Source organism: Poecile atricapillus, chromosome 3 (assembly GCF_030490865.1).
Source record: "Poecile atricapillus isolate bPoeAtr1 chromosome 3, bPoeAtr1.hap1, whole genome shotgun sequence".
NCBI classification, from domain to species: domain Eukaryota; kingdom Metazoa; phylum Chordata; class Aves; order Passeriformes; family Paridae; genus Poecile; species Poecile atricapillus.
Window position 1 is genome coordinate 82822924 of NC_081251.1, and position 19594 is coordinate 82842517.

At 34.5% G+C, this 19594-nt stretch overlaps 1 protein-coding gene across 8 annotated transcripts in view; it reads left to right on the forward strand.

Annotated features, from left to right (window-relative positions):
- The window catches only part of CEP170 (centrosomal protein 170), a 95040-nt gene that overhangs the window by 30773 nt on the left and 44673 nt on the right, over positions 1-19594 (forward strand). For all 8 annotated transcript variants that reach the window (XM_058836903.1, XM_058836908.1, XM_058836904.1 and 5 more), the window contains exons 4-9: positions 2997-3075; positions 3648-3706; positions 3825-3987; positions 6638-6772; positions 15510-15986; positions 18409-19052. In XM_058836903.1, coding sequence (XP_058692886.1) covers positions 2997-3075; positions 3648-3706; positions 3825-3987; positions 6638-6772; positions 15510-15986; positions 18409-19052 — 1557 coding nt within the window. The remainder of the gene's footprint in view (positions 1-2996; positions 3076-3647; positions 3707-3824; positions 3988-6637; positions 6773-15509; positions 15987-18408; positions 19053-19594) is intronic.

The window sequence follows — 19594 nt, forward strand, 5'->3', positions numbered from 1 at the left end:
TGCTTATGTGAATAATACTTAAAAAGCTACTGATAGTGAATACTTTTGTCAAGTGCTTAAATAAATAGAAGATGAAGAACTTTCAAGTTACTGCTTTTTGATCTTGAAGTGCATTTCGGAATAAAACTGTCACTGTCTCTATTAGCTTTTCTGTATTTTAAGGTAACTAACTCATCCTTCCAAAGAATGAGTTTCAACTCCACTTGAAACCACTAAATGGCTATATCCTTTGAGCAGCTGTAGACATACAAGGACTTTGGTCCTTAAATATTTAATATACCTCTGTATTTTCAAAGTCAGTGTGATGTGTCAAGGCAGTGATGAAAAATAAGTTCAGCACATAGAATTTTTTTGCTGAGACATTTGATTTTATTCCCTGGCTCTGTAACTCCTATAGTCAGTGGGCATACCTTCAGATTTTCCTTCCCTTGTCACAAAACTGGAATTTAATAGAAATATATGTTAAAAGGCCTTCATTCAACTCCTTTTTTGCCTCTGATAAAGAGCTTTCAGTGACTTGCTTCACTTGATCTAATTCATTCTCAGGTTTGAGGTGAAGCTTCAGTTGCTTTAGAGCTGTTTACTCTGAGACATCAAAGGAACTCTTTTCTTCCCACTGTTTTGGGACAAGGAATATTAAGTCTCAGGAGTTCAGTGCTTGCTCTTTGTCTTCACAATGTTTTCCTTACTATCAGTTTCCCACTGTGCTTTACTTTCGTACATCTGATTGCCTGGTTTCAGGTTAATGGAGAAAACACATTATAATTGTAATGCCATACTTAATTGTGTGGCAGAACAATGCCTCAGTACCCTATGGTGAACTAGGTAATAATTCTTCTAGTCTAGCCCCTGTTGCCACTGAGAACACCGCTCCCTAGCAGCCGAGTGCCTCTTCTAGTGCTTCAGCCGCTTCTACCCTTTCTTATTTTGCATACTTCATTTAAAGATTTGTTTTGCATCTCTCCAGTTGGTCCCATCTCTTTTGAGAACAGATACATACTTCTCCTGGTATGCAGAGCTACTGGTGTAATGCACTTCAACCACTCAAGATAGATCAGAGTTTAAGGGGAGATGGCTAATTCCAATACTTTGGTTTTGAGTTATGAGTGTTATAATCTCACAAGCTGAACTGTAATTGCACCTGATGCCCTAATGCCTGAATATATATTCTTATATATATGGTTGATTTACACTCAGTTCAGTGAAAAGGTTACAGGAGTCTCTTTCCTGGACTTCTAAATCTAGAAGTCTTTATCCTGAACATCTAGATTTGGGAAAAAAAGCAGAAGTAAATTTTAATCAGTTTTACATGAAGTAAAATTTTATTTCTGATAGTCTGTTGTGACTCATTCTGGACAGTCCTGTTTTTCTTTTTTTTTTTTTTTTTTTCCTATACAAAAAAAAAGAAGGCATTTCTTTTTTCTGAAGTAAACGTGTGCAATTGCTAGTATGTAATTATTATTTCCCTAGTATCAGAATTCAATTTTCTCCTTTGACTCATGAAGTCAAAAACATACCAGAAGAAGTATTAATAATCTATGGCTTTGTTGAATAACATTCTTCTCAGGGATATTTACAGGATTGCAAAGTCCATTCACACTGATATTTCAGGACTGGGTTGTGAAAAGTGTAGCAAACTTTATGAAGGCTTAAAGACAGTTGACTCTCACTATTTGAAGAATAAACTTTAGAAATCATGTGAATGGAATGATCTAAAGGGGCAAAGGATTCCTTTTTTACATAGTAAGTGGCTTTTTCAAGTTAGCTTTGTCTTGCATCCCAAAGCATGTGATGAGATTTTAAAGCCCCAGTTGCAGAGTAACTAAAACTTGGTTGTTTTATACTGTCACTTCAGTCATGAACATGAGGCTGTCAGTAGACTGCACACACAGCCTTTGGAGCTCTCTGCATTGTTTATGCTGTGCATGCACATGAATTTCAGAACTCTGACTTGGGAAGAAAAATGTGTACATTCATATATACATACATGTCTGCAAAGTGGCCTGAATTCTGTTGGAATTTGGCTTTGAGGATAGTCTTCGCATAGGTTTTTGCCCTGGACTCTCAAAATGTTAAAGGGAAACAAATTTGCCTGAAACATTACTGAGAGTTTCATGCTTACAAACCTGTAAATAGTTGTACCTTTTATTCTTATTTCCCATGGAAGGTACTTTCTACAAAGCAGATAAACAGTTTTTAAAATAATGAAATAAACATTATTTTCCTTTAGGAAAAGAAAATTAAATGGAAGATCCTCTTACTGTTATGGGGAAGGAGATTGTTTCTCTCTAACCACAGTTCATTTAATACTAGACTCATAAGCAACACAACCATTTGAATATTCAGATTTTTCACTTATTTAATTATTCAAGTTTTTCCGACTTCAGGGCACTTATAAAATGGCGTATTTCAACTGTTTCTTTCTTTAGAAACATGTACATGTTGTGGTAGTTTTAAGTTAGAAGTAGGATGATCCTGTAGGGCTGCAATATACTGAATTCTTACCACTGATATTTGGTGTTACTCAAATGCACTAACTTGGTCCATGTTTTCCTGAAGTCCTTTGACAATGGTTAGAAACAAGCTATCTCAGAACTCTCATATTTAATGCTAAATGCTGTACAAATATGCTGATAAATCAATTCTGGCAGTTAACTTGGACTGAAAAAGCAAATTACAAGAAAAATAGTAAATGGAGGTGCTAATTCAAGGGAACATTAATCAACAATCTGTAAATATTGCTAACAAGATTAAATATGCAAGGAATTTTTCAAGGCCAGTGTGCAACTTGGTTATCAGCTGGTGTTTAACCTTCCTTTTTTTTCTTTACCTTGCTGTTTATTAAACAGCTAGCAATTTGATCTTATAGTTTCCTTGTGAATCACCAGTACAAAATTTGTGATACTGAAGACTTTCTTACAAAATTATTTAAATTATTTAATTTTATTGTTTTGGAATTTAATGGTATTTCTTTCTGTCCTCATTTGTTTCTGCAGACATTTGTGAATGATGTGAGGATTCCAGAACAGACATACATCACTCTGAAGTTAGAAGATAAATTGAGATTTGGATATGATATCCTTGTCATAAAAATACAGTGTTGGGACACACTTGTGTTGTTGGAAGTATGGTTGTGTTAAGTGTTCTCATTGCTACAAAAATGCCTATATTAGTGAAAATCTCAGGGTTTAGGATATTCTACCGTGGTCTGAAGTACTGATAAAGTACATTTCATTGTCTCTCACTGCAAGAAACCTTAACTTCCACTTATAATTTAGAACATAATGTGTATATTTTGTGTTGCTCAAAAGTGCTACTTTTCTTTGAGGCAAATACACAAATATTTGTATCATATGCAGTTGTACACCAGCAGATTATATGACAGTTGATTATTCAGCAAACAACTGAATGAAAAAAAAATTACTTGCATTAGTAAAACACCAAGGTACCTACTCAGTGTTCTGTTTACAAATAGTAAATAAATTCATTTGCTTTGATGAGTATGATAGTGCACAATATCCTAACAGTGACATATTTTGAAAGCTGTCACCATTCTAGTGGCATAATACACTGCGCAATTTTTGCTTTTCTCTAAAATCTTCTTGCGAATTCAGAGTATTTGCAGTATTTTCCTTATAATTTCCTACATACTAATCTTTTTACTGTGGTCAGAGGAGAGATGAGAGTCCCTGAAGAAGCACTTAAGGTAACAATGTGCAGTTCCTGGATGTTTTTTTGTCATTGTAGAGTTATTATAACAGAGTTTTTAGATTTATCCCAGTCTTTGAGGGTTTGTGTTTTTTTCTCTATTTAATGTCATGTAGCATGAAAAATTCACAAGCCAACTCCAATTATCCCAAAAATCTTCAGAGGCAGAAGGATCGAAACAAAGCAGCTCCAAAATTTCAGAGTCCAAGGTAACAGACTCCACAGCTGAAGTGCGCCACAAAACTACAGAAGCACTGAAATCTGAAGAAAAATCAGGGGGTAAGGTTCATTTTTTTTGTTGCAGAAGCACAAAAACTTGGAAAGGATGTTAATTTGCTTCAGTACGATGGTTGTGAAATTCTGTAGACAGTAAAAATTTCAATATATGAACATTTAACCATAACTTAGGTGTAAATAATAATTTTTGGCATTTAATTTCTACCTTTTTTCAGTAACATCCACATGTTACAAAAACTTTTTAAGTGAGATTGAATCAGCAATTATAAGATTTTTGCATGTCCCTTTGTCCAAATCACAAACTTGAAGCATTTGTGGCAGGATATTGCTATATTTCTATATTGCTGTAGTTTGAGTGTAAGTATTTGTTAAGAAACAGTCTGTATTTTTTACCATCACCATTATCAAGTGCACTATTTTTCGTTTGGTTGGTTTGGGGTTTTTTCCCTTCTTAATGGGTGGGAGTTTTGTTTGTTTACTTGGTAGTTCCTAGCATTCACCTATTGCTGTGTCAGGATATAACCTAAGTGTTCTATTGTGGTTTAAAGATTTGTAGATACTGTGGTTTCAGACTCGTTTCTATGCCATTGTTCATATTTATTTAATGTGTCATGGTGGCTCTGCTGTGGTTGTCTTAAAACTTTGTGTGGGTGGGTTGTACTGCACCCAGTTCTGGCCCCCCAGTATGGGAAGGATTTGGATCTGTTGGAGTGAGGCCAGAGGAAGGCCGAAAAGATGAGCAAAGGGTTGGAGCAGACAGGCTGCGAGATGGAGTTGTTCAGCCTAGAGAAGAAAAGGCTCCAGGGAGAACCTCATGGCAGCCTTTCAGTGCCTAAAGGGAACTGGTAAAAAAAGAGGGAGAGCATATTTTACTCAGGCAAGTAGTGATAAAAGACTAGGTGCAATGGTTTTTAACTGAGAGGGGAGAGATTTTGTTTACATGTTAGGAAGAAATTTTTTACTGTGAGAGTAGTGAACCACTTAAACAGGTTGTCCAGAAAGTTTGTGGATATCTCATCCTGGAAGTGTTTAAGGCTTTGAGCAAACTAGTCTGGCAAAAGGTGTTCCTGCCCATGGCAGGTCCCTTCCAACCCAAACTGTTCTCTGATGAACTTCAGCATGAGGATTGGTGAAGTGTAGTGGAGATAACCGAAAGAATGAGAAAGGGATCAGGTATTATTGTTCCATTAATATGGAACTCTCTAGGTCTGATTTCCTTAGGTCAGGGCTCTACAGATTTGTTTAGGTTTCATCTATTCTTCCAGAAGAGTCACTTGAAAGAACTCTCGTCCTTCCACACATACAGGATTCTGTGATACACTTAATTAACCTGTTTGTTTTGTTGTTAAGGGTACATAAAGTAGCACAGTGCAGGGGTTTTATCCTCATCTTCTGTTTTTCTTTTCATTCTTCCAAAAATAACCATCAAGGATAGGGATTTATATTTAAGTGCAACTCTCAGAAGCTTTATGGGGATTGATTCTCTCACTGTTGCTATATAAATGCATATCCGTTCACTATTGCTAATTCAGTGCACAGGAATAGAATTATGGAATGGTTTGGGTTGGAACAGAGTTTAAACATCATTTAGGTTGCACCTCCTTGCCATGGCCAGGGACACCTTTTACCAGACCAGGTTGCTCAAAGCCTCGTCCAACCCGTTCTATAACACTTCAGGGATGGGGCATCCACAAATTCTCTGTGTGACCATCAAGTGTTTAAAAACAACTTAGTATTGACTAAGGCATAAGACTGTGTAAGAAGGAAGTACTTAGTGTCTTAAAATCATGTTGAAAACTTTGGTATGGTTATGAAATCATCTTTGCAAGTGTATAAAATACTGAGAAAAATGTTGATATTCCTAGTGGATAAAGTAACAGACAAGCTCCTAAGATAGATTTTGTCAGATGATGGTTTTTTATGTAAAAACTCCTTAAAATACATTCAGAACATATGACACTAGAATAACTAAATCTCTGTAGGGTAAGATATTTTTCCAAAAGATGAGATCAAACTTAACCCAGCACATTTATCATCAAGTTAGAAATCTTAATTATATCAATGTTTTTTTCTTAATTTTTGCATTTAAATATATTTAACCATGTGTATAGCACTTTTAGTTGTACTATGATTTAACTAACACCTTTGAAAAAAACCCTGTAAAATTGATTGTGCTCAGTAATGTTTTACACACAAGGTAACTCAGCACTCTGTAGTAGCTGCCAGCAATTTGGAACCTTGGCAACATAGCAAAATTTGATCAGTTTTTCATGCAGTGAGTTCAGATTTCAATGAAAGGTCAATGTGGGTAAGAATGAGAATATTTTCACAGAAATAGCAAGAAACTATTAAGTAGCTTTTAGGAATGTACTGCTATCTTGATGACTTCAAACTGAAAGAAGAAATAATATTTACAGATTTATCAGGGTAACAATAAGAAATGCCAGCTGCCTTTGCATAAACATTTGTGCCAGAAGTTTTGATTAGATCATTAGTAAGCTTTTATATTTAGAACCCAGATCAGTTGTCTGGCCTCCAAGTTTGTTTTGTATTTAGGCAAATGCATGCAGCCATTTCACTTCAGCGTCCAGGCGAAATGACCCAAGCAAATTACTTTATTTTCATGTGATTTTAACCTAATATTACAGCTAAACAGAAAAGTTATTTCCTCTGCTTTGGGCTGACTTTATAGATATTTCTGCCATGCCTCGTGGGACACCATTGTATGGACAGCCAGCCTGGTGGGGTGAAGATGAAGCTGATGAAAAAGGTGGTTGTAAGCCAGATGGCAAGCATGAAGAAAAAATGCCTGAGACAGGGGCTTCAGGTAAGTGTGTTGTCTTATTTTTTTTTCTTCTCTTTACTGAATTGCATATATTCTTAACTAGGGAAATAAACAGATATTAATGTTTGGAAGCTTCACAGTTTGCATAGATGAAAAGGCAAGATAATTGAAGAATATATTTTTGTGAGAAACTGTGCATTTCAGAGATCAGTTTCACATATAATATGTCAGTTTTCTAGTATATAATACAATTTTCTATCAGTAAGTATAGCAAATAACATTATCTGAACCAGTGCGTCTTTTTTTTTTCCAGTTTAATCTATATCTGTCATTTTATATGCATAGGAATATTTTATTGAAATAATTTCTGACAATAAATAATGGCAGTTTATATTTGTGTCTGACTTTTAGCTATGGAAGGTTATCTGTACTGACATTCCCTTCTGTAATTCAATAATTCTGTATTAGTGGGAATTACATGTCATAGTTCTTAAAGTAAAAATCTGTGTAGTATAAGTTAAACTGGTAATATTTATTCCCCTGTAATGCAGACCTTTTTATTAGTTAGCTTGTCTAGACACAGTGTGTATTGCCAGAACTTCAATCTCAGTACCTATAATTAGGCTTTTATAGCTATCGTCAGGCATATAAATAAAGTGACTGCTATTCTAATGAAGACAGTAGCTGAAAACTTTTTCAAGTTAGGACAAAATTCAGCTGTGTTTGTTTAGCTCTTTAGACGCACATTTAAGGTCCAATAGTTTTAAGTTTGCAGTTTCTTAAAGTACTTCAATTGAGTTCAGAATTTCTCTTTTCCTGTCATAGTACTTGCTTTGATTAACATGAATCATATTTTGCAGGAGCTGGAGTGAAGTCTGTAAATCAAACTAAATGAAGACTTCAGTGTAGTGAGAGCAAGGCCTTAGGAATTAACTTTTTACCATAGCCTTTTTTTCATGGCCTTTTTCATGTTATTCTAAAGTTGTCATCATTCAGATAGTAGAGTAAGTCTATTAAGATTTGGACTAGTATAAAAAAACCAGATAAAAACATTTAAATTAGTTTTCCCTCATTAAATATAGGATTATTGAAAATATAGTATGCTGAAGTCCGTGTTTTTGATGCAATGCCATGCCATTTGCAAGGTGTGACACAAGATGCCAGCTTATATTTAGTAGTGTTCCTGTTCTTATTTTTCATAATTTTAAATTGCTTTTTCAGAAGCATCAAATTGCATTAAATGGTTTACATGCTTTTGTATTTATTTTATCAAGAGATTTTTCAGCAAGTGATCAGTGCTTCTACCTTAATTCCTGAGTTCCAAGAAAAATAAGATTCCAACTTTCACTCAAACCAGTCATGGAGATACCATCTGTTTCAGTAGTAGACAAAAATAAGTTTGTTCTAGACTGAACTTAAGTAATGGGGAAATTTTTGACATGATTTGGTTAGTAGAGTCATCATAGGTAATCAAGGTAAATGATGAATAGAGAAAATAGATTAATATTTTCTAAATTATTTAAATTTGGGTTTTTTCCATATATATACTATACAAAAGCTAAATTTGGGCCCAAAGCCTTTTTGGCGAATACAGTATTTTGTCCTTTTTTTGAAAAAAAAAATAAAAAAAATTACAAATCCCTTTTATTTATGTTGTTGCTTCTGTTTATCCATGAATGTATTTCCTGTGAATAGTATTGATCTAACAAGAGTGTAAGAATAGGTTCTATTTCCTCAAACTGGAAGACTCATAAATCTGCAGGAATGGAATTCAGTTTGGAAAAGCACATACTAAAGAAAAGCTTATGTGAAAGGAAGACACTGCTGAGAAAAATCCAAAACCTGACATTTTTGCAAAACCATTTGTGGGGATGTGGGATTAAAATCCTGTATATAGACAAATTATTTATTTATCATGAACACCTAATCTCTGAGTAGACTCATTTATAGTAGAATGTAGTAGAATTGTATGTTCTGCTAGTCTGGTTTTTGACTGTTGTAGATAATTTTTAGTAGTAGATAATTTTAGTTGGTAGAGAGTCTGAGAAGACAAACCATGAAAGAATTGACATTTGCTTCTATGGACACTTCTGTGGTCCCAGAACACTGTGTCTGTATAGACGTATGCAAAAGACATTCTGAATGTTTTCATGCAATTATAAAATCATAAGAATTTTGGCCTGCTTTGGCCAACAGTTACGTTCTGTGAAAAAATTAACTTCTTTTCAACAAGTTACGTATTTTCATCAAGCACTTAGGTTTTATAATATAGTTGAATATAATAATAGGAAATGAATACAAAGATACACTTGTATGAAAGAAAATTGGAAACTTCAGAAGACTGTCATTCTTGGATATTTTAAAATATAAGCAAACTTTAATCAAACACGTTTAAGATTGGTGCAGCCAATTATTCTTTCATGGGTTAAATTGTATTAAGTGTTTAAAACACTGATCTGGGACATGCTTTTTAATGTAAACTGCCTAAAAGTAAGTACATTACAGGTGAATTTTTAAACTAAAATCGATAAAATCAGATACATATATTTGAACAAAGTAATCCTATTAAAAATCTGTGTCATGGTTTAAAGATTTTTTACATTATATTTACTGCATAGAAAAGAAGAATTGAATTCTAAGAGATAGGGTAAGATTTAATGAGGAGATTGAAGTGGGAGATTTATTTCTGTTAAGCCAACTATAGACAATTAGTCTTTACAGTCTCAAGATAAAAAGATTATTTCAATGTTACTGCATTTCTGTCACAACAGAAATTCACTAATGAAAGTTATTTATAAACATAGCAAAACGGCCTGGAAAACTTTGAAAAGAAAAATCCTTTCTACATTTTTCAGACATGTAATTCTCTAGTTCCAAGATCCATAGATCTGCTAGTCTGTATTAAAATGAACAGTTGTGCATACACCTCTGGCATGACTTTATGCTGCAGCTGTTAAATGCTCATGTTGTTGGCAGGTTTATTGGGTGTGTAATTATTATTACTGCCGCATGTTACACTCTCACTTCCTGAGAAAGCAAAAACTGCATTCTCTGCCGATCTTAGTAGTAGTTGTAGAATTTTATGTCATTAATGCGTTTACCAGAAATCTAAGAAAAGACAGAAATGAGTTTTTAAGAAGACTTCAGGAATCTGAAGTAATTCTTAACACTTGGCATGAATTTTAATTCCAGCATTGCATAAGAGTATGTCAGATTAAACATTCCTTGCACTTAAGAAGCTGTCATTTTCAGGTAAAGCAGGCTGACAGTTGAGAAATACCAGTGTAATCAGTGTGTTTAGTTCACACACATTGTAATGTGTGATGCTTAATCAGCACTATAAGCAGCTAAGTTCCTAGAAGTTTGTTCTAGAATTTTGATGAGTTTTGTCATGAAATATGTGCAAGTGCTGTGTATAAGGCTTGCTTTGCAAAGCTCTAGCAGCAAATGTGCACAGTATGTCATGGGGAGCATACAGAACTCTATAAACCCATCACAGCAATATATTTAAGATTAGTTTTGTCCTTTTTTCACTTAAGCACCTTTAAATCTGGTAGTGAAATGATTTATTATGAGAGATGGGGATTTGTATGCAGTGCTGGTTTGTAAGAGCAATTTTGAAAGAGCAATTCTGATATTTTTTCATAAGACTGGTAATGAAAGCATTAAAAGATAAAGATCTTCATATCTAATGCTAGGTGAATCATTATATGTATTTACTGAAATCTTGTCTTTAAAAAATGAAAAGTTTTCTTCAGCTGCAAAGAAAATCCAAAAAAACTAAAACATAAGTGGGAAATAAAAAGTAGGAATATGAAAACAGAGAGGAAGGGAAAAAATACTATTAAGCATTTGGAAGCACTAAATTCAGCTTCTTTTATTACACATACCATTGCACAGTGTCAAATATAAAGCTAACATATAAAATATTTTGGGGTATTGTGTAAATATGACATACTGGCTGTTTCTTATACCTATTTCAAATAGATACATTGCTTCAGGTTTACAGACATTTTTTAAAGGAAGTGCTTTGTAAATTCCAGATAATTTTCTTTTACAAGTTTCATTCTTAAAATTGTATTTTTAGGGCAGAAAGAAAAGAGCATTACTAAAAATCTGAAGATGGTGCAAAATATTTTCTGAGATTTCCTGTTATTGCAGATGATGATATATTAATATACAGATGCAGTTTTTTCCACATCTGAATAGCACAGAAACCTATGATTTTTCTTGTCCAGGTCAGCAAGTAAAATGTTAAGATTCTGACTATTTCTGTGTGTAACTTAGAAATAAGACTTAAAAAACCCCAGAAAGTCCTAGAAAATGTAATCAATTCTGCTAATGTCACAAAGTGGATGTTGCTTTTCTGATGGTTGTCTCTAGAATGGAATGGAATGGACTAGAAAAGAGAATAGAATAGAATAGAATAGAATAGAATAGAATAGAATAGAATAGAATAGAATAGAATAGAATAGAATAGAATAGAATAGAATAGAATAGAAATCATTGAGGTTGGAAGATACCTTCAAGATCATCCAGTTGAACCATCCATCCAGCACTGTAACCCTTAAACCACTGAGCCATCGCCCAGTGCCACATAGAGATGCCTCTTGCATACCTCCAGGGATGGTGACTCCACAATATCCCTGAGCAATCTATTCCAATGCCTGACAACCCTGACAGTGAAAATTTTTTTTTCTAGTGTCTACTCTGAATCTCCCTTGTCTCAGTTTAAGGCCATTTCCTCCGGTTCTCTCACTGCAGGCACTGTAGAAGAAACCAGCCCCACCTCACTACAGGCTCCTTCCAGGTGGCTATAGAGAGTTATGAGATCCTACCTGAGCTTCGTCTTCTCCATACTAAGCAAACCCAGTCGTTCCTCACAAGAATGTTCCCTACTAAAGGATCTCTCTGAATCTCCCTTTGGTTAAGCCTATGGTTTCCCAAATATTTGTTTCCCTCCTAGCCTCTGCTAGGGTCATATCAGCAATAGTATAACTATGCCTGGGTGGCAGTTACCAATTCCTGCTTCCTCACTTGCTTTGTAGAAACAGTTGCTCCGTTATCTTTTGTCACTCAGGAACTTTGAAGAGTGAGAGCTCCCTTTTTACAGATAATCCTGCTACTTTTTCTGCCCCTTTTCTCTTAGTCTTGCCAGTTATGAAATCCCTTCAGTCCCTGAAGAGACTGAAGTTCACAACCTACCCATACCTTCATTTTCCCAAAACTAACTTGCAATTGCCTTTTTTGCTATACATATACTACGCTTGTTCTGTTTTGAAAATTACAGAGCAGTGACAACCACTATCTTCAGTATTTGCTTGAAGATTTTCTCTTAAAGGTGTCTGTATTTAGTCTGATATATGATTTCCTTCATCTTGACAGATGACATTTTGTAATAGGATTTCAAAGGTAAGGCTGTTTTATAGATCACTCTTTGTAATATTTGAAAGCTGTAAGGACTTGCATTTAGAATCTGTGAGAAAAATATTGAAGGGTGGTTTAGATCAGGATCTATATTAATTTTTTGCTTCTTCCTTTTCTATTTTTTATTCTAATAAATTCTGATGCATTTTAATTTTCTAAAAATGCAAGTACTTTTGACTGAAAATAGGATTTTTAAGTAATTAACTTATACTTCAGATATTTTTATTTATATAATTGTTAAATTTTTTTCTAGTTGAGCAAAATTTACAATTTAGTTGTAGTTCAGTTTCTTTCTTCTTTTGATTAAACTCTGTCTTAATTTAGATTCAACCTATATACTAGCATCTGTTTAATCAAAAATATTGGAATCAAATACTGTGCATTGTCTCGTTAGAGACTTTTGAATTTGGGTTCTTTTTCCCTTTGAACTGAAGATTGATGAGAGGGAGGCAGTTTTCTCTTGTCTGGTCTCAGTTGTTTATTCTTTTCTTATCAGCATTACAAGGTACAAGGAGCTATGTCCACTATGATAGAAAAGGGGTAAAATGGCTAACAAAGATCCTCTTCAAGGTCTTTTATATGTCCATTTACCCAATTAACAGATGCCAACTAAATTATTTTTCTTAGTGACCCAATGACCCAACACCTGTGTGCTGCACTACGGTATTTTCTATCCAATCACTTACTACCACCCAAAAACCCCTAGGAGAAGAACATGAAGAAGAAAGAAGAAGGACAAGAGACAACACCCTAAATCCTCCATCTTGCCTCCTGTTGTCTAAACTACTTTTTCACCCAGTGATTTAAGAAAATTTCTAATCTACACACTTACACTTTTTCTGTCTAACTTTAACATTTGTTTTCATGTATCATGAAAACATGCTCATTAATTTCATATTGTATGAAATTCAATGTTTCTTTGAATCCTAGAACTAAGTATTAGAAACAAGGGCACACACTCTGTATTCCAGGCTCCAACAGTGCATATTATTATAGTATAAATGGTTGATTTGAAATGTTAAATTTGGTGCAGACAAGTTTCACACAGAATTTTTTTGTGAAGTACTTCATCAGTTCTGACAAACCAGTGTGAGAGATCCTCACATTGCTGTACATCTGATGTAATTTGCCTACATTCTTATTTTTTTCAAAAGATGGTAATAAACCAGCTGTTTCATAATTACTGAAAAGTACTGTGTCTTGTCTGGCTAACAGATTGCTCCTGCCTTGCCCAAACTTAGAAATATTTCTCAAAACAGAGTATTAGCCAGTTATCTTCTTTGAACAAGTGTACACTATATCTGGCTTAACTATTAGCTACAGGAATTGCATGATGTTGTTGACTTGAAATTCTGAGCAGAAGCACATGGAAGAAAAATGTTGTTTATGAATTGGCTGTGTGGTGGATTACTTTCCTTTTCAGTTACTGTGTTTCATATGTAAGGAACCAAGCTCTAAATTTGATCCTGCCAGAGTTTGATCCATTTCAGCTTGTTAGCTGCATGAAACAAATGGAGAGTGATTATAGTTTATCTGAAGTCTAGGACCTGCAAAGTGTGACTTTTGTTTATTTCTGTACATTTTCTATATAAAAAGAGAAGATTTTTAATAACCTTTGCATTAGTAAAATAGATAAATTCTGTATTGTGTGTCTGCTGGCATGAATGTTTTTAGGAAGGATATTAAAAAGGCATTCTATTTCCCGGGGAGGGGAGTTGTGAGGTGGTGTTGTAATACCCGAAAACTTCCCCACAGACATAAGGTAGCTGATAGTGCAGTGAAAGTCATTAGCTAGGGGGTTCTTGGAATCCAACAGCACAATGGAAAAACCTGTGTGAATTCTGAATATGTTTTGTGTTTGTAACAGCTACTGGTAGAAAAAATAAATTACAACCACTTTGGTAGCTGCACTGGAGTACTTTTATCCAATGAATTTCCAAACATAGCAATAATAAAGAATGTGTACTGTTCTTGTTTTAATTCAATAACATATTTTTTTTTACTTTTCCAGGAATTATTCTTTCCTTTAAATAGTTTATTTCTCTGTATCACACCACCACCTTTTTTTTTTTTTTTAATTTTTTGCCTTTTCATAAATCCTCACAAGAAGCATGTGTTTGCAAGGAGCAGCATAGATGCATGATTCCATCATGCATCCTTTATCTCTTAAATTCCTGACTTTAGTATAAGTGTTTCTATTGCTATCTTATTGCATAATAGTTTCATGCACAAATATTAACTTCCTCAGCTGATGTAGCTTTATTCAGTACCTAAAATCAATTAGTTGCAGTCTCAGTTCTTTACTTGGTAACATGAAATGATATCTTAAACATCTTAGTGTGGTCCAAGATAAATTGCTTCAGAGCTATTCAGAATTCTTTTGCTTGAATCTAAGTTGCTGTTGCTATAAAGGTCTCAAGCTTCTGTATCTTTAGTACATCTCTGCACCAGGTATTTTGTCTGACTTAGTAGTTCATAAAATGCAATCAGGTTTGTTTTCTTAAAGGCACATTGGTAGCTTTGTAGCAACCACAGGAAGCTTTAGCTTTCATTTAGGCTATAGAGTGGAACTTCAAATTACTACCCTGTGCTTTTTCTACTTTCTTTAGCCAGCTTTTTTTGAGCCACTGAGAGCATGGCTTGCTAGCATTCTGCGTGCTTCCAGCTGTTTTTCTGTTCATCTACAAACTATAGGCAACAAGTAAAATAAGAAGACATGACAGTAGGATTTAGCTCAATTCTTTGGTTTTATCTTTTGTATAAACATAAAGTGTTTCCATTCCAAAACACTTTCCAGTGCATAACAGTGTTTAACTTTTCAAGCCAGAATTAATGTTTATCTTGCATTAATGTGTGAAGTGTTTTTCTGAAGAACATTTGCCGAACAAAATTATGCTTTCTATCCACTGCAGGAGATGAAAGATCATTATCATTTGTTTTGGGGGCACCCTGACTTGATGTTTTTACTAACAGATTGGAATTGTGCTAATGATCATCTCAACAATTTTGCCACTTTGATTTACCTATTTTCCATGTTTAAATAACTCATCTGACCTTTACATCCTCTAAAAATATTATGCATGCACTTTGGCAAATTCTAAATGAGCTTTTTGCCACTTTATACATCTCATAGCTGAAGTTCAAACTTTATTAATGAAAATGCCTTTCATTAATACTTCCTATATGTAATTCTAGAATTATTTTTCCAGAACTACAGTGCTCAGTCTACTCCACAGTCTTACTGTTTATTCCAGAAATTACTCAAGAGGCCTTTACAGGAGTTTAGAAACTTCTTGAAGAGCTTGAAGTTCCCAAGTATTGTGAAATCTGTTTTTTTTATTTTTCCTAATAGGATGCAGCACAGATGCCAAGCAATCTGAGGAGCAATCTGCATCTGCAAGTGAAGAACTTTATCCTTTCTGTAGAGAGCCCAGTTATTTTGAAATCCCTACTAAAGAATGCCAGCAAGCTTCACAGGTAGCAGAGAGCACTATTCATGAAATTCCCACAAAAGATACCCAAAGCTCCCACACAGCAGCTTCAGGGCATGCTTCCTTTACCATTGAATTTGATGACAACACTCCAGGAAAAGTAAAGATCAAAGATCATGTGACAAAATTCACATCGGAACAGCGTCACAAGTCGAAGAAACCGTCTTCCTCCAGTGGTCAGGACCTGCCGGGGCTTCAGACGGTGATGATGGCTGCGGAGAGCAAAGTAGCAGATTGGCTTGCACAGAACAATCCTCCAAGAATGATATGGGAGCCAACAGAGGAGGATTCCAAAAGTATTAAGAGTGACGTTCCAGTGTATTTGAAGAGACTGAAAGGTAAAGTGAATAATTCCAGCTATGCTTAGTTTTGAAAGCAGCAGTTCCTCACCAGCATGCAGTCAAAGGGTCCTTGCAGAGTTCAGATGAAATCACAGGTACTCGACATGTGTGCAAGGATTTGGGCTGGGAAATTTTCTTGCTGAATTCTTACAAAGAGTATAAGAAACTGAATCATTTTATAATCAATATGCTAATTAGAGATGTTCTAGTGTGGCTGAAAACATCAGGTATTTAAACATTGATCTTGAAAAAGAAAAGGAAAAAACCCAAACCTTAGTTAGATTTTATATATCTCACTCCTTCTCATGAATTACTTCAAAAACATGAATTGCTGTTTAGAATCAAAGCTCTGAAGTTCAATTTATGCTTTTAGCAGCTCTTTCAATAGCATATCTTCTGTGAATATTTGTGTGTTCTAAGAAAATCATTTATGGTAAAGAATATATCATGTACTCATTCTGCATATATGGATCATGTTTGGTGAAGTCAAGTTTGAGTCAGGAATCAGAAATAAAGGAAGTGCTTCAATTTTTATATTCAGCTTGTGGACTGTTGTGTTCATAGGAGTGCTGCTGTTGAATGGAGTTCCAGATCATACATGTTCATTTATTGCAGGTAGTGACATACCAAATTAAACTCAATCAAATGTTACCTTGACAGGTGTATTTTGAGTGTCACTTAACAGAATAGAGAAGCAGATAGTCTTGATGTTCAGATGAAGATTCCATGCAAACTTTCAGAATGAAAACTTCTGTTGAACTTCTTCAACAACTTTGCAACATTCAACATTCTGCAACATTTTCGTGTCTAATATCATTTGACTCCTAAAAATAAAATTCGGAAAGCAGAATTAGATTAATGTGCTATCATAAAGATAATAGAATATTATTTATTCTGGTGTAAATAACATTCTTTGGCCTTCATGTATTATATTAATGAGTGTTCTTTAACATACTAGCCATGACACTTTGATAAATAGAAGAAGCTTTGTTTATAAACCTTTTCCTGGAAGAAACTCCTCAAAGTCTAATTATTTTTCATCTGAAAGAGGTGTAATTTATGGGATATGGCCGTAACAAATATCTGACTTTTGTAATCTTCTATGGTCTGTTTGTAATCTCATACTTTAGTAGTATTTTTAGATAGTGCATATACCTAGGTGCTTTGAAAGTTTGATTTTTTAATAAAAACTCAAAGCTTTTTTTCTTTTTCTCCTCAGCTTTTTCTTATAATACTCTGTACTGAAGTCCCACTGCTAAAATTAGATTATATTACTTTTATTATGGTATCGATATTACATTATTATTATTATTTGGAAATATATGAACCATCACATAATTTTTGTAGGCAGTATTCTAACAAGTAGAAAATAGGAATGTGAGTTGGAATTTAAGATGTGTGTTTTAGTGGTATTAGTCGGATAAGTAATACTAGCCAATATGTAATTGCTATTTAACTGAATAGAAGCTGCATATCCTAACTATTTAAATGAAAAAAACCTTAAAAAAGCTGACCTCTTGAAAATCAAAAATACAGAAATTGTACATTATATACATATAAGCAAAATTTGATCTAGAGGAGTTCAAAGAGGATGAAATTGTTTCTTAGGTACTGAGCTAAAAGTTAGGAGCATTGACACTTTCCTTGTACATAAGGTTGTTCTGTGTAAAATATACTTACTGTGTCAGGTATCCAGCCTTCTATACATTTTCAAGTATCATTGCAAAGTACATTTGTAGGTGTATTTATGATTTATGAAATACATAATCCTTATTAATAAATCTCAGAGTAGTTTGTGGAATGAATAAGTAATAACAACCATTTTACATGCACACATCCCATGCTGAGTGGGGTGAATTATGGAAAAACTCATTGCTCGTCTTGGGAAGAGTAATAAAGAATTCAGTCCAATTTTAAGTAGACATTTCTCATGATAAATTGTTGTAAATGTGGGAAGAATCCAGCAATGAACTGTGTCTCTCCACTGTTGGAAGGATTTTATTAGGGTTTTCTTTTTCCTCTTAACCCTGCCTGGAATGTGTCAGTAGTCATTTATAATCAACTGGCTCTGCAACAAAACTAATATAATTCAAAAACATACTATAGTACAGCTGGTAAAATGCTGGCTTTTGTATGTCACTGGTAAGTATTCACAGATGAAAATATTGGGCAAAGGATTTTTCAAATGCACTGCTGTTACTGATCAGCTTCTAAAATGTTTCATTCTTTGACTTGTAGCAAGTTGATTGCATTTCCAGGAGCTGTACCAAATTTGCAGAGCCAAGTACTGTAAGCTGTTAAACAGAAATCCAATTTGAAATAATTTTCATTCCTAGTTTGCTGCTTGTTTTTTTTTGTCTGTTATGTTGGAGTCTTTCTTTGTTTCACTGTGCTATGCATTGTTTTGCTTTGCTTGTAGGGAATAAGCATGATGATGGCACACAGAGTGATTCAGAAAATATTGGTGCACACCGGCATTACAGTAAACGGGCAGCACTTGAAGAGCACTTAAGGCATCATCATGCAGAGCTGAAAAAGTCACACCAGAAAGTTCATTCAACAGAAAAGCAGCAAGATCAAGCTGGTATGAGTCAGACTGCCTTTATGATTGAGTTTTTTGATGAAGACCATCCTCGCAAGAGACGTTCTTACTCTTTTTCTCAGAATGTAGGAGCTCTATGCCCAGAATCTCCATCTCCCACATCTCACACACGAGCTGAAAGAGTGAAACCTGCATCAGGAGAGAAGGTCCCTTCACCTGTGCAAGCTAGCTCATCGTATCACAGAGCAGTACATGGTGTTCATGCCAAACTTCTAAACCAGAAATCAGAAGAACCCTCTGCTGCATTACCTGCCTTACAAGCTGCATTGTTAAGGAGTTCAGGAAGCCTTGGCCATAGGCCTAATCAGAACCAGGAGATGGACAAAAAGTTGAAGAGCCAACACATTTCTGCTGCTAGTGAAAAGGACAATGAGGATGACCAGAGTGACAAAGGTACTTACACTATTGAGTTGGAAAATCCCAATCCTGAAGAAATGGAAGCCCGTAAAATGATTGACAAGGTGAGAAACTTGAAATGCATTCTGATATTGCAAGTGTTATGGGCTGTGTGGGCAGCTCTCTACCGCTTCATTTCTTTCAAGTCTTTAAACCAGACTATAATGTTGAAATATGAAATGTTGTAAGAGCAGCAGCAGGCATTTGGCTAAACATTATTCCTTGTTTGATACTGCTATTCTCTTAAAGTTTGGTAGTTTTAATGTGTTTTCAAAAGATTTCAGTACCATAAATATACAAGGAACCAAAAATCATTTAACTGGTATTTTTTTGAGGATGTTTTATGTCCCTGTGGAAGTACTCACTTGTTCTTGAAAGCCTGTTATCTCTAGTTTTCATGATATAAATTGGTTCCATCCAAATTATCATAGATATGTAGATTGCAACTGTTTTCTATACTTATTTAAAAAGTATATTCAATAACAGTAACTTAAATTTCAGTGTCAGCTATAAAGAGTAAGTATAAAAATGCTTTTCTTTTCCAAAATGTTTATATGATAGCAGTGTAAATTTCCTAGTTTGCTTATTGGTAACAATAGAAATATCA